The sequence below is a fragment of the Carettochelys insculpta genome, chromosome 17 (assembly GCF_033958435.1).
Source record: "Carettochelys insculpta isolate YL-2023 chromosome 17, ASM3395843v1, whole genome shotgun sequence".
NCBI classification, from domain to species: Eukaryota; Metazoa; Chordata; order Testudines; family Carettochelyidae; genus Carettochelys; species Carettochelys insculpta.
In genome coordinates this window covers 14,151,428-14,178,046 of record NC_134153.1, presented here as the reverse complement: position 1 = coordinate 14,178,046, position 26,619 = coordinate 14,151,428, and the positions used below count along the sequence as shown (strand labels likewise).

The window sequence follows — 26,619 nt, the reverse complement described above, 5'->3', positions numbered from 1 at the left end:
CCTTTGGGCTTCTGCTCCCTCCACACCTCTGAATAAGCCCTTTCTTCAGCATCTAGATTCCCAGATCTTCTGTTCTCTCTCTGGGTTCCCTTTCCCCCTTAAACACCCAGAAAATAGCTACAGCCCTCTCCCCTATAGCCTCTGTCTGCTGCCAGCTTCTTGGCTTTGTACTAGCCTCATCCATGCCTTCTCAGCTGGGCTGAGTCAGTCAGCAGTTACCTAATTTCTCTCAGGTGTGGCCTATCTGGTTAATTGGCCCCTTAGCTTTAATACTTTCCAGGCTAATATGGGGTCAACATATAACATGATGGCTGTAAATAATGGTGTGGCAACTTGTGTGCTGTGAAGGCTACTTATTATACTGTAATAGCTGTCTCCTATTATTATCTTACACTTCCTCAATCTGTCATTCATATCTACTTCTTGCCTTTCATTTTAGATTTTAAGGTCTTTTGGGCAACAATTGTTTCCTATATGTCTCTGGCCAGTAAAGTGGGGCCTAGTTTCCTAGATACAACCACACTACTAAATAATATATATATTACAAAATTATTATAATAATTCTAATAAATAGTGATTTGAGGTTACTTTGTCTTCCTTGATTTACATTACAGAAATCAGTTATGATTTATTTAACATTTTTTAAAATCGATGTAGTACGTTTTTTTTCCCCTCTTACAATACATTGCATCAATTTTTATGAGTGGTGTTAGATTTACGGATCTGACATTGAGGTGCCGCATTTATTATAATTAGTGTAGGAGAGCTAATATTCTGGCAATATTCTTTTACTCTCACTTGGAATGACTAGTTGTAGGAGGAAGAGAATAATTTTGTCTCCATGTCCTTTTGGAATCTCTGGCCGCTCTGCAATGGCTGTCATTAACAGTTAATTGGCTAGTTTTTGTGGTCCGGAGACCTCTCAGAGTCACCAAACAAAAATGTTTTTTGTTTTATTAAGAAACAAACAAAAAGCTAAGTCACCTTTGAATCATTCTTGTTGCCATCCTTCTTTCAGAAATGTATGGGGATATTATCTCACTCAGTGCCTTTTTTGTAATAAACAAATAAAAATAGAAGAGGAACCAGTACACAGCTAACTCCCTGCCCCTTACCCCCCAGCCAATTCCACTGCTGGGGCTGCTGAGGTGCCAGAACTCAGTACGAGCAAGTACTGCCACAAAAAAAAACCCACTGATTGTGCTACATATAAAATTTTGTTGCATAGGAAAAGGGAAATGTGCAACCTTCCACTGATGTTTTTCCAGTCTGAGTGCAACTTGTCCTGTCTCCTAATGTTGGCTATGCCATGCATCCAGCCAAAAGGAATTTATTAACCAAAGAGCCTACTCAAAAATGCATCGATTTAAAAAAAAAACACACACAAGCTTCCTTTAATAGAAGTTTATTGGGCTGTTATCATACAGTACATAACATTCTTTCAGCTGGCCAAATAGCCTTTAAGTCAGTCTTTATCTGTAAACACTTAAAGCATTATCATTCAATTGCTTTTTCTCTTGTTGATTTTTCTGAATCAGTCAGGAGAGATGTACTGCCTGATACAGGTGCAATGTTTGCCTTCTGATCTTTATAGAGCTTAGCTTTTATTTTTTCTGGGTCAGCTTATTTATCCTGCCCTTGTTTCCACTATCACAAGGAGCTTGAAAGCTTATCTGAAACAGAAAATGTACCCGGTATAATGCAGTAAAATCCAGTATAATGTATCTATGCTGCCAAGGAAATAGAAAATAGGTTTTAGGTGAAAGAAGACATTTATCCAAAGGATGGGAGCACGTGAGGGAGAATGTTAATATTGTTATTTGCATTACAGTAGTTCCAACCAAGATCAAGGTCCAACTGTGCTAGGTATTGTGTGTATACACAGTGTAATAGCAAGTCTCTGTCCAGAAGAGTTAATATCTAAGTAGACAAGGCTGCGAAGCAATGACTAATCTTCCTAGATATGAGCACAAAGGATGAGGAATATTACCATCCCCATTTTGCACATTGGGAACAAAGCCACAGAAAGATAAACATCCCCAGGGGTCACAGAGGAAGCCTGAGGCAGACGTATGGGTTGAACCCAGAATCCCAGCCCAATATTTTCAAATACTTTTCCTCTACTGCATAGGAAGCAGCATTATGAGGATTCTCACCAGCCCCCTCCTCATGCAGGAATTGGGTATCTCAGATGGGTCACTGGCAACATTCCTTCAAATTTTTTCCACCCCTGAGCGGAATGAATTTTCTTATGTGCACCCATGTGGAGGGGATGTGCAATACACGACTTTCATATTGGTGCACAAAACGAAATTCATGCAACAGGAGTGAGGCCAAGGGGTTCTCAGAGTGGGAGGGTGCTCAGGCCTGGGTGAGAGCTGTGGCAGGAAGTGAGAGCTCTAGGGTGGGGCTGTGGATTGAGGGGCTCAGGGCTGGGACAGAGGGTTAGGGTGCAAGGGCACTGGCTGGGGGTAAAGGCTCTGTGCTGGGACTGGGCATTAGGGGTTTGGAATGCAGGAGGGGGGCTTCAAGGTTGGGGAGGGCCTCTGCAGGAGGCAGTACAGGCTCTAGGCTGGGGAGTGGGGTGAAGGAGGGGACACAGGCTGTGGGCCAGAAGTGTGGGCTCTGGAGTTGGTCTGGGGAGGAGGCTTTTGCATGCAGGAGGGTGTTCAGGGCTGGGGGATTAAGGTGAGGCAGGGCTTTGGGCATCCAGTTTACCTGGGTGGTTCTGTGCTGTGATTGGAGGAGGGGGGGACTCCCCTTCACCAGCTATGGCCAGGGACAGACGCTCCTCTGCCATGCTAGGGCTGGCAGAGAGAGCCTCCTCCCCTAAGCCGGGGATGTGAAGAGGCCTCTCTCCCTACTGCATTCCTGAGTCCCCACAGGTGGCTTAATAGCTTCTGCATGGGGCTTAAGATGTTTTAGGATGTGCACTGGGTGTTCATGGAACTGGGTTAAATTTCTGGCTCCACCACAGACTCCCTGTGCATTCCAGATATATTGATTTTTAAATATCTGTTGTCTTAACCCAAATGTCACACCACACATTTTTAAACTTGAAAGTACCTGCAATACTTAGCCTTCAGAAGAACTCAGGATTTCCAAGTCTATTATAAATAATTATGTGCTTTTAGTGATTCCAGAGCTCATGAGAGTGCTTTGTTGCACCTATGTCCATGTGTAGGGATGAAGCTAAAAGTGTGTGTGTGTGTGTGTGTGTGTGTGTGTGAGAGAGAGAGAGAGAGAGACTCTGGTCTTGAGGACTTTGGAACATTTAATTTAATTTTATTAAGCTCTGGTAAGTCACTCCTAAACTGAAGCACTCAAAACCTCTAATTTGAACAGCCTGACTGGTGTCCATCAAAGGAGACATCTTGAAAACACTCTTTTCAATGCACTTACTGAACACGATCATCTGGAAATGTCACATTCGCACTCATTTAAATAATTTGACAGCTTCCAAAAAAGAAACCCGATAAGCATCAGATTCAAGTGTCAAAAAAAGTAAAGAGAACAAGTAGCAAGAAAAAGATTCAAACCCGAGGATTTGCATTCCGCTATTAAATCTGGTGTATTATAATACACTTATTACTAAAAAAAAGTGTTTTTCATTTAACACAGGAAACAAAATGTACACTTAAGACACTTAAACAAGGCCCTTACACTGTTCCCAGTTACTTTATTGCTAGGGATATTTGCTTGCTTGAAAGTCCTGGAAATCAGAGGATTATGCCTAGCTAAGACTATTGGCAGCAGCAGGGCAAGCTAATTGTAGTTGCCCAACATGACCAGTAGGGCTGGATTTTTGAGGGGACAGAACCCCTTATGGACTGTGCTGAGAGTTGTTTAGCGCCTCTTAAAATCAGATCTCCATCATGTATCAGATTGAGCCTCCAGAAATTGAAATCCCCCAAAGTGAGAAGAACCATTTAAAAAACCATGGCCCTAGTTTTTCTATGCTCCAATTATTTCTCTGGAATATGAGTATAATAGTAGACCTCTCAGAGGTGTTTAGAGGCTTAATGGAATATTTAGATCTTCTGATGAGAGATGCTACTCAAATAGAAAGCATTCACTGGAGAAGGATCGACACAGTGCCAAGTACCTGAGCACTCATGTTCAAACTCTGCCAACCCAAGTTAAAAGTTCAGAAGCTGTAATACCATATAGAACTAGACATAGGTTCACTCAGTAGCACCATTCATTTGGCTTTGTGCTGATGTCAGTAAGATAAGTCTGGCCCATTGCCCTTTTCTACAGATATACACATTGTTATTTTACTCTCTCTCGCTTGTTTTTTTAATACACACACACACAAAAACAATACAGTGATTTCTTGTGGGCCCATCACCCTGGCCTCTGGGTGCAAATAAATAATTAAAATAACCTACACAGTCCTACTGACAATAGGTAGCAGCAATCACCACTCAATCTGATGTCTGTGCCCAGTGAGAACATGGAAACAGCCCACATTAGCTGAACCCCAGAATAATCCTTGGGTAAATGTTGTGTGCCCTGCACTATGCACTGCAGGTTAGCAAACTTGATCCTCTCATAGGTTTAAGAAAAGGCCTCACAAATTTTGTTTATTCCATTAGGCAAACATGGAGAGTTCCCGTGAGCTGAAATTTAGAGCTTCTTTTGATTTGCCTGTCATCATCCTCAACCACGTCATCAGTGAAGGCAGCTTAGTTTCTGGAAGAGGTTTGCTCTATTGGCTGTCCAGATGGGCCTGCAGAACCTCTCTCTCTCTTTCCTTGTCTTTGGATGAAAACTGTCACCTGCAAGCTAAGGACTGAGTGAAACCCTCCAACCTCAGGGCTGAAGACAACACATGGCAGCAGGGTTCCCTCTAATTTTTTCCATCCATGGGCAGAGTAAATTTTGTTATGTGCATCAAGGCAGGTGGGGATGTGCACCACCCATAGACACTCATGCAGCCCATGGTAGGGCTTCTTGAGCACCACCTACTGACATCTTATATATTAACAGACCTGCATGGTGGGGCTGGGAAGCCATATGAAGACAGGTCAGGAAAAAGGTGTATTAATTAACACATTCAAAGCTTAGAGCAGGTTGAAAAAATTCCAACAAAACTTTGGCCAGTCAGCAATTTTTATGAAACAAAGTCAGAACATTTTTGCAGGGTATAATTCTGCCAAAGTACTTATGGAATCCAAGCATGGTTCCACGTGTGAGTGGGCCCAAAGCAGGGACAATCTTCCTCTCAGCATTGACTTGTCTTTAATTATCCTGTCTTAATGCATATTTTATCTCTTCAAGCAATCTTAGTATCTCTTATCCACTCTGTGCTTTACCAGCCTTTGGTTTTATCAGGAATGTTGGCCTTGCTATTCATCAAGGACATCTCCTGTTACTTCACTATTTTCTTTACTTTGCTTTTACAAAACATAATAAAAGACTTTCCAAGGAGTGTAGTCTTGTCTTTCCTGTATTGCTGTTTCTGACAGTCATTCACCATCTAACCCGAGGCTGCTCAAACTGATGGCATTTTAAAGGTGAAGGTTGGGGGGTCAGGTTGAAATTTTTATCTATAATACAGATAGGTTTGACATTGCACCTTATTTCTGTTCAGCGAAGTCTAACTAATGGAAGTTTCTTGGAAAAATATTATGGAACAGCATAAATATGGACTTTGACAGCTTCTGAATTCTCCCACAGGCTGGTAGCTCATTAGTGAGGCCACTAACACTGATTTTATTACTTCATAATATTTAATAGCCTGACTAAAGTCACTTACCAGATTTGCTGCCCTAGAATCTTAGTAGATATAGTTACACTCACACACACACACATACAACACAGTGGAAACTCGATCAGTGCGAAACTGGTTTGAGACGGAAAGACCATAAGCTTTCATGGGCATATACACACTTCATCAGATGTCCCTGAATGCAGCTACCCATCTGATCCTTGTCACCATGAAAGGGATCTCAATAAACTGGATGGCTAGGGCAACAAAATGGCAGATGAAAGTCAATGCTGGTAAGCACAAAGTAACACACATTGGAAAACATAACCCCCTTCCATGCATAGAAAATGATGGGAGTCTAAATTGGCTGTTGCCATTTAAGGTAGATCTTGGAGCTATCTATCAAGGATAGATCTCTGGAAACCTCTGCTCAGTTTACAGCAGCAGTAAAGGGAAAAAAATTAACAATGTTAGGAACCATTAGGAAAGGGATGAATAAGTCAGAAAATATCATAATGCTATTATATACATCCACCGTATGACCACATCTTGAATACATACTATTCTGGTCACCCAATCTCACAAAAGAATTGGAATTGGAAAGGTTATGGAGAAGGACAACAAAAATTATTAGAGATATGAAACAACTTCTATATGAGGACAGATGAAAAAGATGGCTGCTGTTCATCTTAAAAAGGACACTACCAAGGAAGGATGTGACAAATGTCTATAAAAGCTTGAATAGTATAAAGGAAGCAAATAGTGCAGTGTTATTTGCTCCTTCAAAACAGAGGAATTACCCAATAAAATTAATAAGCAGCAGGTTTAAAACTACTGTAAGGAACTACTTCCTCACAGAACACACAGTCAGCCTGTGGAACTCATTGCCAGGGGATATTGTGCAGGCCAAAAGCATAACTGGATTCAAACAATAATTAGATAAGATCATCAAGGCTAGGTCCATCAATGGCTATTACCCAAAATACTAAATAATGCAAACCCATCTTCCAGGTGCCCCTACACCTCCAATTGCCAGAAGACTGGACTAAACAAATCAATAACTGCCCTGTTGGTCCATTTCATCTGAAGCATCTAACACTGACCACTGTCAGAAGCTCAGATACTGGATTAGAGTGACCTTTGGTCTGACCTAGTATGGCCAGTCTTATGATCCTATGACTGCCTATGTCTGATCTGGTTGACACAGTGGCTTAGTTTATTTTGTGACTTTTCTGTGCACGTGCAATTTGCCTGAAACGCTGCGGTATTTGTGCACACCAGACTGAGAGGGCGCAGGCATACAAAACTCTATTTTCTCTTTCATTTTCTAAAAGGTGGGCATCTAAAGAACTAAACACAGAAAAATGCACAGGGAGTTCTGGGCCAGATATCCCAAACATTTAGGCCAGACAGATGCTCTCAGTTGTCTGATTTAGGGGCAAGATTGCATCATTTCTATAGACACATGCAACTGAATGCCTGAACTGTGCAAATCTGGCCCTATCTCTAGGAACTATGCAGGAATGAAATACTTTCACAGTATATTGCAATGGGGTCAATCATTTCACTCAATCAAGTTATATCAATTAATGACAAAACAACAGTTTTGCCATACATATGGAAAGCAGAATTTTATTTTAATAACTTTGAAAATTGCTATTAAGTGCTCCTTGCAAAACACAATGAAGGGGCAGCAATTCAAATACAACTTTACATTTCCCATAGTAAGACTGTTCAATTAACAATAACAGAAGTTTCTTTGTAGTTTCTCAGAGATGTTCTGTCCCTGCTCACAATACTGGGAATATACAGAATTTGGAGACACTCAGTTCTGTCTGTGCCCATGAAAAGCCCCAGCTTAGAGATATGGAGCTTTAGCTTTTCTCTAACACAGTATAAAATTGATCAGCAAGCATGATTTTGGCAGAGCTTTTCAGAACTTCATGCACACACTTAAAACCTCAAGGTTCATTGATGTGAAAATAGAATGTGAAGTGCACCCTTTTATTTCCCTCCTATTGCTGCTCAAAGCTGCACTTTATTCCCTCATCAGGCCCTGTTTCCAAGGTGAGTAAACACACTTTGTATGAGCCTCCAGCTCACTCACAGGAGATGTGCCAGGCTGTCTGTTATGCTTTACCACCCTTGGTGTTCTGGGGCCAGCCCCACATTGCGTACAACCTTTCCCACATATTGAGGAGTTACAACACTTTTTGCATTAGAGCAAAACTAGTCAAAAGATTGGACAAACCAAGAAGTGTTGTAATTGCTTCAACAGCAAATCCCAGGGCTCAGAATCTCTGCTTCAAGCATTCATTAATCAAGCTTGTTAAATAATTACCTCTTCAGGGCTTCTTCTTGTCAATTGCTCATGATGACAACTGTCTATGACACTGTTCCAGAAGCTATGCTGCAATGACATAGGAGATAAGCATGCTTCCCCTCAGCTGGTGGGAAGGACTCCCGCATGCCAGTATTTAAGAGAGGAGGATTCCCCGCTGGAAGTGAATGATCACAAGTTTAATCCAAAGTGGGCTAAATCTGAACAGCCGGAAGAAGCAGCAAAATCTTCTCCAAACTCTTTTATGGGAAAGTAAGTAGACCTTCTTTCTCTGTTTATATATATATATAATATGTTGTATATGTTCTTCCAGAGCTTTAAATTCCATAGCTATGCACAGTGAGGTTTTGATTGAAATTATAAACATAAGTGCACAGATCTAATTAATGAGGAGTCTTGGGGCACCTTACCGACTAACAGGCTTCTTTGAACACAAGCATTTCTGGACAAAACCCGCTTCATCAGATGGAGCTTTATCCCCCACATCAGGCAGTGCATCTGACCCATAGGTTGCTGCCCATGAAAGCTTATACCCAGGTAAACCTGTTATTCTATAAGGTTCCACAGGACTCCAGGTTGTTTTTGAGGATACAGACTAACACATCTATGCCTTCTGATACAAATCTAATCCACAGTCCTTTTATTACTGACTGTATTTTTAGGAATGCATATTCCTTCCATTAGGAATTATTAGGTAATGTGCTAACAAGACAAACATTTGATTTTTTTGATTGCAGACGATATCCAGTGAAGCCTCCAAACAATGCCTTGCCAGCTGAAAACTCGTCTGAATATAACCCCACAGGTTGTCCAGGGGGATTTGAAAAGCCTGTCTCAGGAAGTGAGATATTTCATTGAAAGCACTGCCAAGCTGTGCCAACCTGATAGAATTCATATTTGTGATGGCTCAGAGGAAGAGAACAAAAACATTATGGGTCTCATGGTAGAACAAGGCATGATCAAGAAGCTCAAAAAGTATGAGAAATGGTAAGTAACAGACATGTAAAAGATGTCGGGGTTAGACTCGAGAAAGTTGTGGCAAATAAATTTCAATGAATATTTATATTTCAAAGGGCATTTCATTTAAACCATGTTCAAAGTGCTTGATTATTTACTTTCAATGAGCATTGGATTACTCAGGTAAAGCATGCTTCATCCTTGAGTATTCACCCAATGCTAATGTAAATGGTATTCAATTGGAATATTCAAAAAGGAGTAAGGTACTTTGACGCTGGCGCGGGGGGTGAGGGGGGGAGATTTGGTTAATGAAGTGCTGCCTATGCACCCTAATTACCATCCTTCCTTCGAAGGAAGGTGGTAGTGTAGACAAGCCCTTACACTTCCAAAGACATGACATTGTCTTTTCATTTAGTAATATTCTTGGTTATTTTGGATGAGAGAACATATTTCATCGATCTTTTATCTGAACACCCCCTCTAAAGCATTTTCCAATAGTCTGCCTAGATGGACTCTAGGGAAGGATTAAATGTAGTCTACTTGCTACTTTATAATGACTAAAGCACAGTTTCCTGATTCTTTTTAAACAGTTGGTTGGCTCTCACTGATCCCAGGGATGTGGCACGAATTGAAAGCAAAACAGTCATTGTCACTCAGGAGCAGAGAGATTCGATTCCAATCCCCAAAACTGGAACTAGTCAGCTGGGTAACTGGATGTCAGAAGAAGATTTTGAAAAAGACTTCAGTGTCAGATTCCCGGGGTGTATGAAAGGTGAAAAGAAAACTCACATGGCACTTTCATATTAATAAGCACAAATAATATCATCATCGTTGTCATCTAAAATGCAAATATATTTGACTAAGGTTTACAGACTTTGACGTATAAGGTTAGGCAGCTAATCCATTGTATCAGCACCTTTCAGTCTCAGAGCTCTACATACATGTAGGCTTAGCAGCACTGTGACCCCAAGCAGCCATTCCACTAGACATTTGAGAGAAGGGCAACCAAAGCTGGAAAAGATTGGGTGATTTTCCTGAAATCAACAGTGAGTCAGCAGTAGATTGAAACTGAGGAAAGAACCTAGGAATCCTGATTCCCTGGGTCAGCTTCTCTTCAGTGGAATTCCACCAGTTTACATCAGCAGAGAATTTGGCCCCTTGCTCCTTCTGACAAACAGGAATGTTACAGCCCTATAAAAGTCCTTTGAAACCACCCCATGGAAGGTGGAGAGACTTTAGATAAGTGAAAAAATGTAAAGGGACAACATACTTTTTAATGATTATTCCAACAATACACTGGTTTTCTTTTCGGTCACATCTCTCTCATGGCTCTGCTCCTGCATTGCAGGTCGTACAATGTATGTCATCCCCTTTAGCATGGGGCCCATTGGGTCTCCTTTATGCAAGATTGGAATTGAGCTAACAGATTCACCATATGTGGTGGCCAGCATGAGGATCATGACCCGGATGGGAACAGCCATCTTGGAAGCCCTAGGAAATGGAGAGTTTGTAAAATGCCTTCATTCGGTTGGGTGCCCTCTACCACTAAAAAGTAAGTAACTCTGTCAAATTCTCACATGCATATGTTGCACCCATGGTGAATCCTTTGCAGCGTGAAAACTGCCAGTGAAGTGAACCAAAGGTTTTGGAATCCAACTGAAGCAAGGTCATGTTCCAGGTGAAGGAATTAGAACTTCCTTGAGCACTTCCTATGGGGCAGATTATTCATCAGCTGCACACTGAATCAGCTGCTATTGGCCAGTGTCAGACACAGGATGCTGCCAAAATTGACCATGAGTCTGACCTGAGCCATCAATTCCTGTATTCACAAGTGGCACATTGTGTTTTGCAGAACCACTGGTCAACAACTGGCCCTGCAACCCGGATTTGACTCTGATCGCTCAGATTCCTGATCGCAAAGAGATCATCTCATTCGGCAGTGGTTATGGAGGAAACTCCTTACTGGGGAAAAAGTGCTTTGCCCTCAGGATTGCCAGTAGAATTGCCAAGGAAGAGGGCTGGCTGGCTGAGCACATGCTGGTAAGAATTGGTAAAATTGTAAGTGCATTTCTGAAAGCAATTAAACCTCAAAACAGCAAAGCATGAAAACACCAGGCCTTGATATTAGTGGCACTGCCATTTGACATGAATATTTATGTGATGTGAGATATACATAATGTCCACCACACTTGTGTAGAAATAAGGACCTACTCATATTGTTGATAAATGAGCATTTTATAGAAAAAAAAATGTAAAAATAGGGACCTAAGTAAGATTTCCATACATTTGTCAAGGCCCTGATCCTGAAAAATGTTCCATGCAGTTAGATCTTGATGCCTGTGCAAAGCCTAGTCACTTCAATAAGGATTCATATGGGAATATGGGCTTTCAACATACATACAACAGCTTGCAGGACAGAGTCCAGCATTTGTAAATGTCTCTAATAGAGAAAGCTGATTTGAAAAAAAATATCCTGCAAATACTCATTTGCTTTTTAAAATAAATTGCACTGGGCTGTGTTCATGCACTTCCTGTGTTCATTTCCATACCCATTTGAGCAAGTTTCCCTAAGACAAAATGGTCCTAGCAACACACGAGTATTCACATGTGAGACATGTCTGCAAATATTTGTGCCATGCTGACCCACTTGGGGACCTGAAAATACCACATGGCTTCCCTGATTATCAACTGAGCAACACAAAAATATTCAAAGTTTCAATATTTTTAATCTATAAAGTTTATAAAAAAAACAAGTAAATTGATCTCCCTCACACTCACCCTCCCTCTTTAGCTTTCTCCTCTCATTAACTTCTCATTTGCCTCTCTCTCTCTTACTACATAATAAAATATGTGATATCACAAAACAGTCCCAACCAATTGCCCTTCTATTTTGTCCCCCTCCGTGTGCAGAATAAATGTTATTAAGTGCACCAAGGCACATGTGACTGTGCACCACCACTAGAAACACATGCTGCCAGCTGTGGGCATTCTGCTAAATCAGCTGGGCAGCATTTCTCTCCTGGGTGGCTGCCCAAGCGCTCAGCTTACACGGACCATTGTCCTTGACTCCTCTTGCCTCTTTAGCTACTGCCCCATCTCCCTTTTCATCTAAGCTCTTTGAGTGCAGTATGTAACACATAATCATGAAGTTTGAATAAATAGGTGAATAAGTTTGGAAAAACCTGTAATCTGCTCACATGTATTCCATGAGGGGATACTTTGTCACATAAAACACTATCTTGCAAATTATTTGCTCAAATCTAATATTAACCTTTTCTTAAAAACTGCATATAATTTAATGGAAATCCAGTAGGCCTTATTATCACCGTTTACTGGTAATAATACAAGTGCAGGAAAAAAAATAAGCATATTAAACAGAGACATTTATTTTTCAATAGATCCTAGGTGTCACAAATCCAGAGGGAGAGAAGAAATACTTCACCGCAGCTTTCCCCAGTGCATGTGGAAAAACTAACTTGGCTATGATGAACCCAACTCTGCCAGGGTGGAAAATTGAGTGCGTTGGAGATGACATTGCCTGGATGAAATTTGATGAGGAAGGTAACTTTTCTTTTCTTAAGGCTGAATCACTCTATGGACCAATCCTGCTCTCATTATAGTCTGTGACCACATCCCTCTGACTTTGATGGCAGCAGGATCTGGACCCTTGTCTGGTGAAGAGTTCAAATGGTAAGTTAGGGTTTGGATCACTGCTTGGTATCACTTAAATTTCCAGGTAATTTAAGGGCAATCAATCCAGAAAATGGATTTTTTGGAGTTGCTCCTGGGACATCAGTAAAAACAAACCCCAATGCCATAAAGACCATATGCAAGAATACCATCTTCACCAACATAGCAGAAACTAGTGACGGAGGCATATACTGGGAAGGCATTGATGAACCGCTTGCACCGGGGGTGACACTGACTTCATGGAAGAATAAGAAGTGGACCCCAGAGAATGGTAACTGTGTAGGTTTGGGGGACTTTTTAAACTTCTGATATATTTCAAGTTAACTGTGCAATCATGAATTATTTTGGTCTGTACAGGGGAGACTTGTGCCCATCCCAATTCTCGATTCTGCACGCCTGCCAGCCAGTGCCCAATCATTGACCCTGCCTGGGAATCTCCAGAAGGAGTGCTGATTGAGGGTATAATATTTGGAGGGCGTAGACCTGCTGGTAAGAGTGGCAATAATGTGTATCAAGACCAAAGCCCTAGCCACTGTAGGCCTGAAACTGCTGGCAATACTTGGGTTAAAATATGGTTTTTGTGATTGCCATGTCCCCGAGCAGTGAGTGCAGTAAAATCCACTAGATTAGTAAACTACATTTTAAAGAAGTGGCCTGTGATTTTTGGGTGCCCAACACTTTACGATTATCTGTATTAACACCCAGGGGCCCAACCAATATTAGGGGCCCATTGTGCAAAGCGTGGGAGATCCACAGTAACAGACAGTCCTTGCCTCAAAGGGGTTACATTTTAGATAGTCCAGACAGAGAGAGGGTGGGAGAAATGAAGTATTATCCCCATTTTACAGATGGGTAACTGAGGCCACCTATTGGCCCAAGTGCCATTCAGAATATGTCCGCAAGAGATGCCTAGCTTATGGGTTTTAGCTCTGTGGTGGGAGCACCTACCTGGGATGTAGGACCACTCAGACTTGATTCTCTCTTTTGCTTGATTGGGAGAAGAGATTTGCGCTGACGTCTCCCACCTCTGAAGGGAGCACTAAGCATTGAACTATGGGATATTCGAATGTGGAGTTTCATCACTCTCTCTGCTGTTGACGTTGTAACAGAGAGGTAGCAGTGTTAGTCTGTACTCCAACAAAATAGCTGCCACCTACCTCAGTCCTATGTACTTGATTTGTCAGTTTTTATTGCAATTTTTTTTTGTCCTCTGTACTTATAAATGTCAGTCTGTATTGGAAATGAGATTGATCTGATGAAGTGGATCTGTCCCATGAAAGCTCATCACCAAATAAATCATTTTGTTAGTCTTTATAAGTGCTACATTTCTGCTGTTTTGTCCTGTTGAAGTTGTTCCTGTGGGGTAGCTAAATAAAAAATGAGTGGAGTAGGGAGACTAAACCCTAGATCTCCCATTTCTTGGTTGGGGGTGGGGAATCATGCCATAACCACAACATTACACATTCAGTCTCTATTTTTCTTATTCTTGCCCATAGATTCAAAATATTTATGGACAATGGAACAGCTTCAACTATTTAAAGATTCACTGAGCCAGAGAGAAAGAGGATTCTGTCTTAAATTATTTTTCAATAAGGGAGGGGGGAAAATGAACTGAATTATATAACAGGAAAAAGAGGGATTGAATTCTTTGCTAACCTGCATACTACAGTAGCTCAGGTAGCCAGAGCTTTTATAGCAAAGACTTTTGGACTTTTAAATAGTGCAGATATTTTGCTCTGTACAGGTGTGCCTCTAGTATACGAGGCCCTTAATTGGCAGCATGGGGTGTTTATAGGAGCAGCTATGAGGTCTGAAGCAACAGCTGCTGCAGAGTACAAAGGTAAATCAAAATTTAATTTGCCTTTTCATATTAAAAGTGGCCCTTCTGGATACCTTACTGTGATCACTTGTAAATTGTTATAGATGGAAGTCTGCTTATTGGGAGTTAATTTTATGAATGGCGCTGTTTTCAAAATAGAAAAATATTCTGCTTGGAGCCAAAAAAATGTTCTAACCTAAAATTCAACCCACAGCAAAACACCTCCATATGGGTCATATGGAGCAAGGACAGGGTGGTCAACAGGATGCTGGGCTCTGAGTTGAAAGACCGGATACTGGAGCCACAGTGTAATCTTGGACAAGTCACTGAAGTTTTCTGTTTTAGAGCAGAGCACATAAGGAACAGGCAATGCAAGCTAGTTTGGAGACTCCCCACCCCCCCAAACCCTGAGACACATGGAGCTGAATTTCTGCATCATTCATTTATTTAACCCAACATTGACCATGCTGAGCACCTCTGAAATTCAGGCTCTTGCTCAATTTTTGCCTCAGTTTCTCCATTTGTAGATTAGGGATTGTGTTTAACTAGATTCTTTTTGCCGACAGATTAACATCTAACATAAAGGCTAAGTATTATCTTACTTTCTATTGTACATCCTTTCAACAGGAAAAATCATTATGCATGACCCCTTTGCCATGAGACCTTTCTTTGGTTACAACTTTGGCAAGTACCTTGCCCACTGGCTTAGCATGGCCCATCGCCCTGCTGCAAAACTGCCCAAGATCTTCCATGTGAACTGGTTCCGAAAAGACAAACAAGGAAAATTCCTGTGGCCTGGTTACGGGGAGAACTCCCGAGTGCTGGAATGGATGTTCAACAGAATCCGTGGAGAGGCCAGTGCCAAACTATCTCCTATAGGTTACATCCCTACTGATTCTGCCTTAAACTTGAAGGGCCTGGAAGCCATTGACATGAAGCAACTGTTTGATATCTCCAAAGAGTTCTGGGAAAAAGAAGTGGAGGATATCAAGAAATATTTCGAAGAACAAGTTAATGCTGACCTCCCCTATGAAATAGAAAGAGAAGTTCTTGCATTGGAGCAAAGGATAAAACAGCTGTGATTGATCAAAAGATTTCTGAATCCACATGTAATGAAGATGACAAATTCACTTTATCCTAGCATTGATAGAGAGGGGACTATGCTGAAAAATGTAACAAGTTTCCTTCTGAAAAGGAAAATCAAAGTTGTTAGCCTGCTGGAACTCCTGGAAGTTTCTGAGAACTCCAGGCCCGTGGATTTAGAACTAAATGTACAAATGAGTAACACATCTGAATGATTATTTGCATGCACAATTATTATAATTCTGCACACAATCACATGTGCAGATTACTTGGATATATGCTTGTATGTGCAATTCTAAAACCACAGATGCTAATATCTTTTAGAGAATGTCTGTTTGTTACACTGAGCAATAAAGATCCAGATGAATTTCCTTTTACATCCTAGTGGTGTTGGTTACAGTAAGGGAAAAAATTGCAAGCTGTATATTTGTATTATCCGTTTTCTGTTTAAAAATATGAAAGATTACTTACTAGAGTAAAAGATTATTTTGTATTATAAATGCATATTTAAAATATTTTTATTTTATATCTCACATTCCTGTGATTTCCAGATCTTTTACACAGCCTGTTCTTTAAATCAGTGAAATAAACTTTTTTTTTTTTTTTTTTTTTTTTTTTTTAAAAACAGACTGTTCTCTCATTTCCTGTACTCTCGCTGTCTGGAAAACCACATGCAAATAACCTAGGCCTCCAATCATTCCCTCAGTTGTGTTCATGGGGGGAAAACTAGTCACCTACTAAGTCAGTTTCCCATTCATGATTGAAATCAAAGATATTACAAATGATAAGTGGCTTCTGGGAAAGGTGTTTTTGTTTTGGTTTTTTGTAATCCTATCAAATAGAGATTGGTTCCTGTGCTGAAGGAAGAGGGTGCACGTCTATTCCCCAGCTCCAGGAGAGAGGGGAAAGCAGGGGGATGGTGTGGAATTCCTGGTGTTTTGTGAAGAATTTTCGAGACTCGTTAGGGTGGCTTGAAGAACCTCAAGAATGGTGGAAAAGGAAGAAGAGGTGCTTCACCCATCTGCTGAAACCCTATTGTACTCCCCACCAAAATACTTCCTTCCTGGCTTCCAATCTACATGAATGGCAAGTTGCCTGTTTTCTCTCTCCTTTGAATACTTGGCCATCCTGAATAAGTTGCAAATATTTGTTCAGCGAAAAAGAAAACTACTTCTGTGCTGTAATCAAACTCTTTATAGACTCTGCTTCCTCGCAAAACAAACAGAGCCAGAGACTGGCCAACAGATGGCCTTCAGAGCTTGCTAGGTAAGGTCACATCACCTGGAAAATCTTTAAACCTTTAATAACAACAAGAAGTCTTGTGGCTCCTTATAGACTAACAGATATTTTGGAGCATAAGCTTTCGTGTGCAAAGACCCGCTTCATCAGATGCATGAGTGGGGGGGGGGTGGTTTCAGAGGGGTATTTAAAGAGTGGGGTCTCAGTAAAAGGGAGGGCCAGAGCTGACAAGGTCTATTCAGCAAGGTGGAAATGGTCCAGTGTCAATAGTACTTATCAAAAGAGGAAAAAACAAGTTAGATCAGACAGAGGGATGTGAGCCTGTAACTATCTCTTGGCTGTGTGTTGAGGAATGACCTAAAGCAGGCCACCCTATTATAGGGGATCGTGCTAGAGCAAGTACCTCAGGTTTGGTCCACTCTTATGGGATGTAGTACTGTGAAATTCCCTTTCTTATCTACTCCACGATTCTCCAGGGAATATGTTCCAGATGACACTGTGCAACATCATGTGCTGAAAGAATAAAGTTCTAATCAATTGTAACAATGCTGCTTTAGTTGCTTGTGGTTCTCCCCTTCTTCAGCCTGCTCCCTCACCCAACTTTTAAGAATATTGGTATTAAATGCTTGGGTATGTAAACTATAAAACATTAAAGCAATTACCAAAAAGGTCGGAGAAAAAATTGTCATTAAGGGTATGAATCAGAAAATAATGTTGGATGTGAATCATTCAGCGCCTGATTTGTATGTGTATAGATCCAAATCCATCAGTATCTATGGGTAATGCACATTACATTCTGAATGATCTAAATGTTTAGTATCAGCAGATAAAAATGTTTTTAAAAAGAGAAAGCCGGGGTTTGAAATTTTAGAAATGTAGTCAACCATGCCAGATTATGGTTTCAATTTCTTTCCACCAAACAAATACCATGCTCCATAAATGCAGAATGGATTTGAACACAATACTTTCAAATTGAAATCTGGAGGCTTTCCTGATTTTAAAAAAGGCAATAAATCTAGACATACTAGCAGTTAACTATAAAACTTGGCCTATTAAATGGGCTTCAGAGAAGTAAAGCATTGGAGAGACTAGAGCATAAAATATTTAGAACCATAAAGTTTGCATCAATTTATATTGTGAAATGAACTTTGTGCTCTAGAGGCTTAGAAGCAGATCATTTTATTAAACTCTCAGGGATATAGCAATGGCTATCATGGGGAAGAGGGGAAATGTGAGGTCAAGTTTTTGTAAGCATAGCTCCATAAAGGTCAATGGAGTTACACTGACTTACACCAGCTGGCCTGTGATCTCCTGTTAGGAGCATGGTCCTTGGAATTGAGACTCTGCCACAGACTCAATGTGACCATGGGCATGTCACTTAAACTCCTTGGACCTCATTTAGCCAAGCTGCAAAATACCATGCAAAAATAATCATCTGTTTTCAGCCTAGGATGCCTTTTCATTGAAACCATACAAACAATATACCCTGGGGCTTGGTTTTACATGAAAGACTCTTTTTATGGATTTCTGACAAAAGAAAAAACAGAGTGCTGTGGGTCTGGGAGGGAGGGATTAAAATGGCATGGGAGGGCTCCAAACAGGAATTATTTCAGAGAATGTCCCTGGCCTGTGTTATGTAGGAGGTCATATTAGATAAATATAATCTATGAATCTGTGAACAAGAATAAGGAGCATTGGTGCAGTGTTCGGAAACTCCTTTGGAGGCTATAGTTATACTCCAAGTAAAGAGGGTAATGTACATGACTAGGCATACTCTTGCTGCCTTTAATTCAGCAAATACAGGAAACACTAGAAGTGCAGATGTAAGCAACCAAGCTAGCCATCAGAGGACACATGCAGGGTCCGCAGCAGCAGAGACCTACAAATCCACATGTAACCCCAGAGGCACTGAGACTGCTGGCAAGGGAGAGTGAAGTCTCTGCTCTAAAGCCTTGCTGAGAGCCAGCTGGCTTTTAGCTCAGGCTGTAGAGGCTCATCACTTATCAGGTTGATGGACCCAGGCCATCAGTCGGAGGAAATGAACCTGCAAACTTAGGGGCTAAAGCCATATGCTTACCGTGTGAGCAAAAAGCCAGCTGGCTCTCAGCTAAAGCTGTAGGGCAGAGACTTCACTCTCCTTTGTCAGTGGTCTCAGTGCCTCCTGGATGTGGACATGTGGATGCAGATATCCATGGCTCATTTTTGTGGATGCAGAAACCAGTTTTGTTTCTGGAACTCCTGCAGATATCCACTTTACATTTGAGGGCATCAGCCTCCATGGATGTGGTTGTGGATATCCACAGATCATTTCTGCAGATGCAGATACCCCAGAAGGCTTGTTCTCTAGTTGCTAGCCCTTGCTGAATCCTACATTACTATTGTTACCCAGGCTAGCTTGATTAAAGGCAGCAGGGGGAGCCTACCCATGTTGCAGTCATGCCTGTACTTGCAGTGTAACATATCCTGAGATACTTGGATCAAAGACAGCAATGAAGGGTCCTGTGGCATCTTACAGACTAACAGAAAAGTTTTGAGCATGAGCTTTCGTGAGCACAGACTCACTTCATCAGATGCTGGCATCTGATGAAGTGAGTCTGTGCTCACGAAAGCTCATGCTCAAAACTTTTCTGTTAGTCTGTAAGATGCCACAGGACCCTTCGTTGCTGTTACAGATCCAGACTAACACGGCTACCCCTCCAATACTTGGATCAAAGAGGCCTCTTACAGACATCGTAGTGAGTAGAGACTGGTTTGGGGCACAAAGTTCAGACCTAGATTTTGGTCTTTTCTTACGGTTTGGGGCCTCTGAGTATGGCATTTTGTTTGAGACCCACTTCCAGGACAAATTCTTCAATCCTGACCCTGCAAACCCTTTATCCAGAGGCAATCTCATCATTAACTTGAATGCACACATCCAGCTTCAAAGGGACTCATGAGTAAGCTCTTCTTAAATGGAGAAGGTTAAAGAAAATCAAGTAAAACTTGCATCCTGCCTTGCAAACTCTCATTCTTTTTCTTACCTCCAGGAAGGAACAAACTTCATCTTCAAACCTCTCACGTCTCAGTCACAAAAGGCCCAATTTCTGAGGGAAAGAAAGATTCAGGGAAATGAAACATCTTGTGTTCTAAACCCTCGGCTACCATAGTAACATTATTTATTCCATACTCTGCAGCAGACTCAATTAGCTCCCCAAATGAAAGATAATTACCATAACTGGAAACATACCTGCCTAGGAAACTGCTGCAAAACTGCTTAGAAAAGACAAACTGAATACCTTGAATTTGAAATTGGTAATCATCAGGCTAGCTCGGGAATGACTTTCCTGCCAGTGAACTAACCCCCAGAAACACAAAGGGCACATTTTCAAATTGAGTGTTGACAAATTTAATCAACAATATTTCAAATACATCCAGATACCTTGGACAATTAGAATTCAAAACAATTAGAGTTCGTGAAACTTTACTAGGGTGTTATTTACACAGGATTCTTCAGCCATTATAGGCTTAGTATTCAGCCACAAAACTTGGCAAGTACTTTACCACAACAGCAACGAAGGGTCCTGTGGCACCTTATAGACTAACAGAAAAGTTTTGAGCATGAGCTTTCGTGAGCACAGACTCACTTCATCAGATGCTGGTCTTGGAAATCTGCAGTGCCAGGTATAAATAAGCCAGAGCAAGGGTGGGAATAACAAGGTTAGCTCAGTCAGCAAGGGTGAGGCTTACTACGAGCAGTTGATCTGGAGGTGTGAACACCAAGGGAGGGGAAGCTGCTTCTGTATTTACCCAGACATTTGCAGTCTTTGTTTAAGCCTGAGCTGAGGGCTTTGAATTTGCAGATGAATTGTAGCTCAGAAATTTCTCTTTGGAGTCTGGTCCTGAAATTTCTTTGCTGTAGGATAGCTACTATTAAGTCTGCTACTGTGTGGCCTGGGAGATTGAAGTGCTCTCCTACGGGTTTTTGTATATTGCCATTTCTGATATCTGATTTGTGTGTGTTTATTCTTTTATGTAGAGACTGTCCAGTTTGTCCGATGTATATAGCAGAGGGGCATTGCTGGCACATGATGGCATAAATTATATTGGTAGATGTGCAGCTGAATGAACCCACAATGGTGTGGCTGATCTGGTTAGGTCCTGTAATGGTGTTGTTGGTGTAGATATGAGGGCAGAGCTGGCAACGAGGTTTATTGCATGGATGGGTCCCTGAGTCAGAGTGACTGTGGTGTGGTGTATAGTTGCTGGTTAGGATTTGCTTCAGGTTGGCAGGTTGTCTGTGGGCAAGGACTGGTCTGCCTCTCAAGGCCTGTGAAAGTGGGGGATCGTTGTCCCGGATGGGTTGTAAATCCCTGATGATGCGCTGTAGAGGTTTTAGCTGAGGACTGTAGGTGATGGCTAGTGGTGTTCTGTTGGTTTCTCTCTTGGGCTTGTCTTGTAGTAAGAGTCTTCATGGCACACATCTGGCTCTGTTGATCTGTTTTTTCACTTCCTCAGGTGGGTATTGCAGTTTCTAGAATGCTTGGTAGAGATCCTGTAGGTGTTTGTCTCTGTTGGAGGGGGTGGAGTAAATGCGGTTATATCTTAGTGCTTGGCTGTAGACAATGGATCGTGTGGCGTGTCTGGGATGGAAGCTGGAGGCATGAAGGTAGGCGTAGTGGTCAGTAGGTTTACGGTACAGGGTGGTATTGATGTGGCCATCGTGTATTAGCACTGTGGTGTCCAGGAAGTGGATCTCCTGTGTGGACTGTTCCGGGCTGAGGTTGATGTTGGGGTGAAAGTTGTTGAAGTCCCAGTGGAATTCCTCCAGAGTCTCCTTCCCATGGGTCCAGATGATGAAGATGTCATCAATGTAGCGTAAGTAGAGATATGGTGTTAGTGGACGAGAGCTAAGGAAGCGCTGTTCCAGGTCAGCCATGAAAATATTGGCATATTGAGGGGCCATGCAGGTACCCATACCTGTGTCGTTGATTTGAAGGTATATATCGTCGCCAAATCTGAAATAGTTGTGTGTGAGGATAAAGTTACAGAGCACAGCCATCATATGTGCTGTAGCATCATCAGAGATACTGTTCCGAACAGCATTTATTCCATCTTTGTGTGGGATGTTGGTATAGAGATGGACCAGACTCCAAAGAGAAATCTGATGAAGTGAGTCTGTGCTCACGAAAGCTCATGCTCAAAACTTTTCTGTTAGTCTATAAGGTGCCACAGGACCCTTCGTTGCTGTTACAGATCCAGACTAACACGGCTACCCCTCTGATACTTTACCACAACAGTCACTCTCCATTATTGTTAATTTAAAAATACACATGGAAATACACATACACATGCATTAACATGCAAAATTCAGATGCTGTTTGAGCATCCCATGATAACTGCTTTCTCAAACAAGAACAATATTTTTAGTAGTGAAAAATCACTCTAAGCTCTCTTGCTTTTTTCATGTAGCTTTACAATACAGCACATTCTATTCTACCCTACTAGGTTCTATTACTGTCTTTATCACCCCAGTAGCAGAGCACCTTCTGGGAAGGCAGTACATGACGTGAGCAATAGCTGTCACATCTGATCTCATTCTCTGTCTCTGTTTGCTGTTGAGTTCAGTGTGACTCCAGTCAGGAGCGGCAGGTTGATATAATTTTTGGTGGTGCCCAGAATGATTCCAAACCTCACCCCCACCACCTAGCTTGTAAATAAATATATGTGCCAGTTTGCCTAAGCCAGCCTTGTGCAAAGCACTAACCCAAGAAGCCCCTTCAGGCAACTGCTCAGGTGCAAGGTCTATCCCAGCAGTTCCCAACCTTTTCCAGACAGGGACCCATTTTGACAATTCAGGAAGACTTGGTGACCCAAGGCAACTCAAAATGGGGGGCAGTGCTGTAACTAGGTAATTTTGCACTTGAGGCAAGAATATAAAACTGCACCCCCTTATGTTTCTATATTCATAGTAGTTATTTCATAGAAGGGAAAATGCATTAATCATAATAAAATAATAACACTACATTTATTATAGTTGTTTATTATTTTATTATTATAGTTGATCTGAGTTGTGGTGGGGGAGAGACCCTCATCCCCAAAACACTCCCCCCACCTCCCCAGCTTAAACCCCACACTCAGGGGCTGGGGATGCTGGGGGCAGTCACACTCAGGGGCTGGGAAGAGATACAAACAAAATATGAAAACTGACAAATTTGCTACATGAAACAGAAGCAGGTAGGGGTGAAGGGGGTGAAAATCACTTACTTCAGAAGTCTATTGAGTGGCTTGCCTGGGATGACTACACATATCAAACAGAGACAGGGCTGAAGGGACAGGGTACAATGGGGAGAAAGGGAAAGGGAAGAAAGTGTGTGGTGGGGCACAGCAGGGGCTGAACTTGGAGGAAGGGTACAGACACCTCCTTGCTCCCCCGCAGGGCTGCAGGGACTCATGTGCCAGCAGCTGTGCACAGGCTGGGTGGTGGAACTGCTCAGCCTGTGGATGACCTGGAAGCTGTGAGTTTGAAACCCTTGCTCTAAGCCTTTCCTCTGCTCTCTGACAGCCAGAGCATGCTCTTCCTCTCTCCCAACAGCCTCCTCCTCATCTGGGCTTCTCTACCAGCTCATCACCCACCTGGGACTGATCTTTAACTGGGACAGGTCCATCCCCCCAGCACATCCAGACACACTGACAGCTTTCTCAGTTAACCCTTTCAATCCCTCAGTGGGCACACCCTGCCACACCATTCAGCTCTGTTTAGATGGATACTCTTCTGGTCAAAACCTTCTCTATAGGCAGTTTAGTCCAAAAAAGTCACTCTGGGTTTTTGTTTTTAGCACCTTGGTCTGGAGATGACATTGTCACATAGGCTGGGTCTACATGTGCCTCTTCCTTTTGAAAGGGGCATGTTAATGAGCGGGTTCGAAAGATGTTAATGAGGCACTGCAATGAATATGCAGCACCTCATTAGCATAATGGCAGCTGCAGCAATTTGAAAGTGCGGCTTTTCGAATCGCGCACCGCCCGTGGAGGCGGGACCTTCTGAAAGGACTGCCCCCAGTTTTTGAAAGCCCTTCTTCTGATTCAAAAAGCCACACTTTCGAATCGCTGTGCATGACATTATGCTAATGAGGCACTGAATATTCATTGCAGTGCCTCATTAGTATCTTTCAAACCCGCTCATTAACATGCCCCTTTTGAAAGAAAGGGACATGTGTAGACACAGGGTTATAGGCAATTCCCATGTTTCATGGTAAAAAACTGGAAATCTTGCCTAACTGTGGGAGAACTACGGTCGAGACAGCACAGGGTTTGACAACATAACAAACAACAGATCTCTAGTCAGGATAAGCAGCCCCATTCTGTGAACCTTTCCAACCTGTTCTAACAAAACCAAAGGGTAGAAAGTCTTATCTGTTTTCATTCGCTCAGAGAACTTATCAGAGTTCCTAGGTTGTTTTGATTCTACCCTGATGGCCTTTCTCCCAGTGAAGTAAACCCTGCGTAAAGCTGCTGTTTTTCTCCTGAGCTATTGATCACTTCAGAGTAACTGTTTTTGTCTTTGAACGCATCACAACAGCCCTTCACACGCTGCAAGACTGAAAGAAAGGAACTGAGAAGGGGCCCACTGCTCTTTCCCACACATAGTATCTGAAACCAGCAGTTTCAGAGGGAACCAGGCTCTGTTTCTATGGAGAACAGCTTCTAGGCCCACACGGACAAGAGATCCTACCCTTGCTTTAATTGCATAGCTAATTTTTTAAAGGGGCTTTAAAACGCTAACAGCCTGATTCCAGTTCTCATTCCCATCTCCTCAGTAGAACCACAAGAAGCTCTTGGAATCATGATGTGGGCTGGCTCAGACACAACCCAGCGTAATCCAGCCTATGTAAGTACAGAAAGTCTGTAAAGGCAGAGAGCATGACAAACCCCATTTTATCCACAGGAAACAAACAGCTTATTGCACTGTGTGGGGTCCTGAACAGCTAAGATGCTTCCCACCATGTTTTATAGCAGTGTTTCTCAACCTTTTTTTTAAATAAAGTACCCCCCTTTAAAAAAATATAATTACTTGCATATTTCTTTCCTGTATCACTACGGGTATTCATCTCCATTGGTTGAGAAAAATGGTCCTAAGGTAATCTGAAGCAAGTGCCATTCAACCTTTCCAGATTACTGTACCTTTTTCAGGAGTTAGATTTGTTTGGCACACCACAAAATTACATCTCACTTAAAAACTACTTAAAAAAACATGCAAAGATATTGCAGAAGACTACTACTGAAAACTTGCTGACTTTCTACCATTTTATTGTCAAATAAACAAACTGGAATAGAAATATTGTACTTACATTTAAGTGTAAGGCATATGAAGCCGTATTGTCTGAGTGAACTTTTAGATTGTACTGTCTTTACTGGTATTCTATACGTAGTCTGTTGTAAAACTAGACAAATATCTAGATGAGTTGATGCACCCCTTAGAAGACCTCAGTGTACCCTCAAGGGTACATGTACCCTTGGTTGAGAAACACTGTTTTATAGCATTCAGATTCTCCGGGGGTAGATCTGAACAACAGTTAAATCCCAGCAGTATTGAAACAAGCCCAGAGATGAAGCTTACCTTACATTACATGTGACAAGAGGGTGCCACTCCTGCTTCAGATGTCCACAGTCCCACCCTCAAGCAAATGATTCCTGGCTAAAACAGGAATAATTTGTATGTCTTTTCATGTATAAACAGGAGGGCTGGGTGAGAAAGAATACATGCAAACCTTCTTTCCAGCCCATATTCCCTGGTGGATATGTACTTTCTAGAAGGCATTTCTGTGCAGAGCCCCACTACAATGTGACACCACCAGTGGCACAGAATAGACCCAGAACCTAAGACTAATCCATTTGAGGAGCTTTGCCAACATAAACACTTGAGCAATTTAAAAACCACAGCACAGGCCAAAGGATGTTTTGACTCTGGAGAAATTCTTTGGGGATTTATAGCATATTATACAGTGTCTTCTCATTCAGTTGTATAGTTTAATCCTATTTTACTTCTGCTCCAGCAAAAACTAATGGTAAATGTTCAGAAAAATACACGCCTTTCCCTACAGCTCCTCCAGGTCTGTTGAACTGAGCCAGATGTGGCTAAACTTGTTTCCAGTCTGAGTTACTGGGGAAAAAGCAAGACTATACAATGAGTTCATTTAGGGTCAAAGCCTGATCACACTGAAGTTAACAGCAAATCTCCCATTGAAATCAAAGATGTGGACATGAGAGAGAACAAACTGCAGGTGCTGTGATGAGGATTGCTTGGGGAATTTTTGTATGTTCAGTCTCTGTTACTTGCTTTTAAATTGGAAATCTGCCAGCAATTCCCTGTCCCTCCATAAGCAGCCAGCGGAAACAAAGAAAATATGGATTAAACATAGGCATCAGCTGAAGCACACACGAAGATGGTGCTACAGGACTACTTGCTTTGTTTTGTAAAGACACAGACTAACACAGCTACTCCTCTGAGACTATTTACCTATGAACACTCAAGTCTCAATGGAGTAGCTGTATTAGCTTGTACCTGCAAAAACAAAGAGGAATCCCGTGGCATCTTACAGAGTAACATTTATCTGGGCATAAGCTTTTCTGGGTCAAACCACCTGGCATCTGATGAAGTGTGTTTTACCCACAAAAGCTTGTGTCCAGATAAATCTGTTAGTCTTTAAGGTGCTACATGAACATTTAAGAAATGGTTGCATGGCTCAAAGAGGGAACAAAATAGCCTCTTGCTGCTGGAGGATGGAATCAGGATGTCGA

General features: G+C 41.9%; 1 protein-coding gene across 1 annotated transcript; it reads left to right on the top strand.

Moving 5' to 3' along the window:
- Positions 1–8,817: 8,817 nt before the first annotated feature.
- Positions 8,818–16,151, top strand: PCK1 (phosphoenolpyruvate carboxykinase 1). The gene is made up of 9 exons (XM_075011692.1): positions 8,818–9,041; positions 9,602–9,783; positions 10,360–10,563; positions 10,864–11,051; positions 12,410–12,572; positions 12,748–12,972; positions 13,059–13,190; positions 14,446–14,541; positions 15,148–16,151. The coding sequence occupies exons 1-9, from the start codon at positions 8,818–8,820 to the stop codon at positions 15,600–15,602; spliced, it is 1,869 nt and encodes a 622-aa protein (XP_074867793.1). The 3' UTR covers positions 15,603–16,151.
- The last annotated feature ends 10,468 nt before the right edge of the window (positions 16,152–26,619 follow it).

Excerpts from the sequence above, each read along its gene's own strand:
- PCK1 (XM_075011692.1), top strand. The coding sequence starts at position 8,818 with ATGCCTTGCCAGCTGAAAACTCGTCTGAATATAACCCCACAGGTTGTC. Across the intron at positions 12,973-13,058 it reads GAAGTGGACCCCAGAGAATG|GGGAGACTTGTGCCCATCCC; the intron begins GTAACTGTGTAG and ends TGGTCTGTACAG. Across the intron at positions 14,542-15,147 it reads AGCTGCTGCAGAGTACAAAG|GAAAAATCATTATGCATGAC; the intron begins GTAAATCAAAAT and ends TCCTTTCAACAG.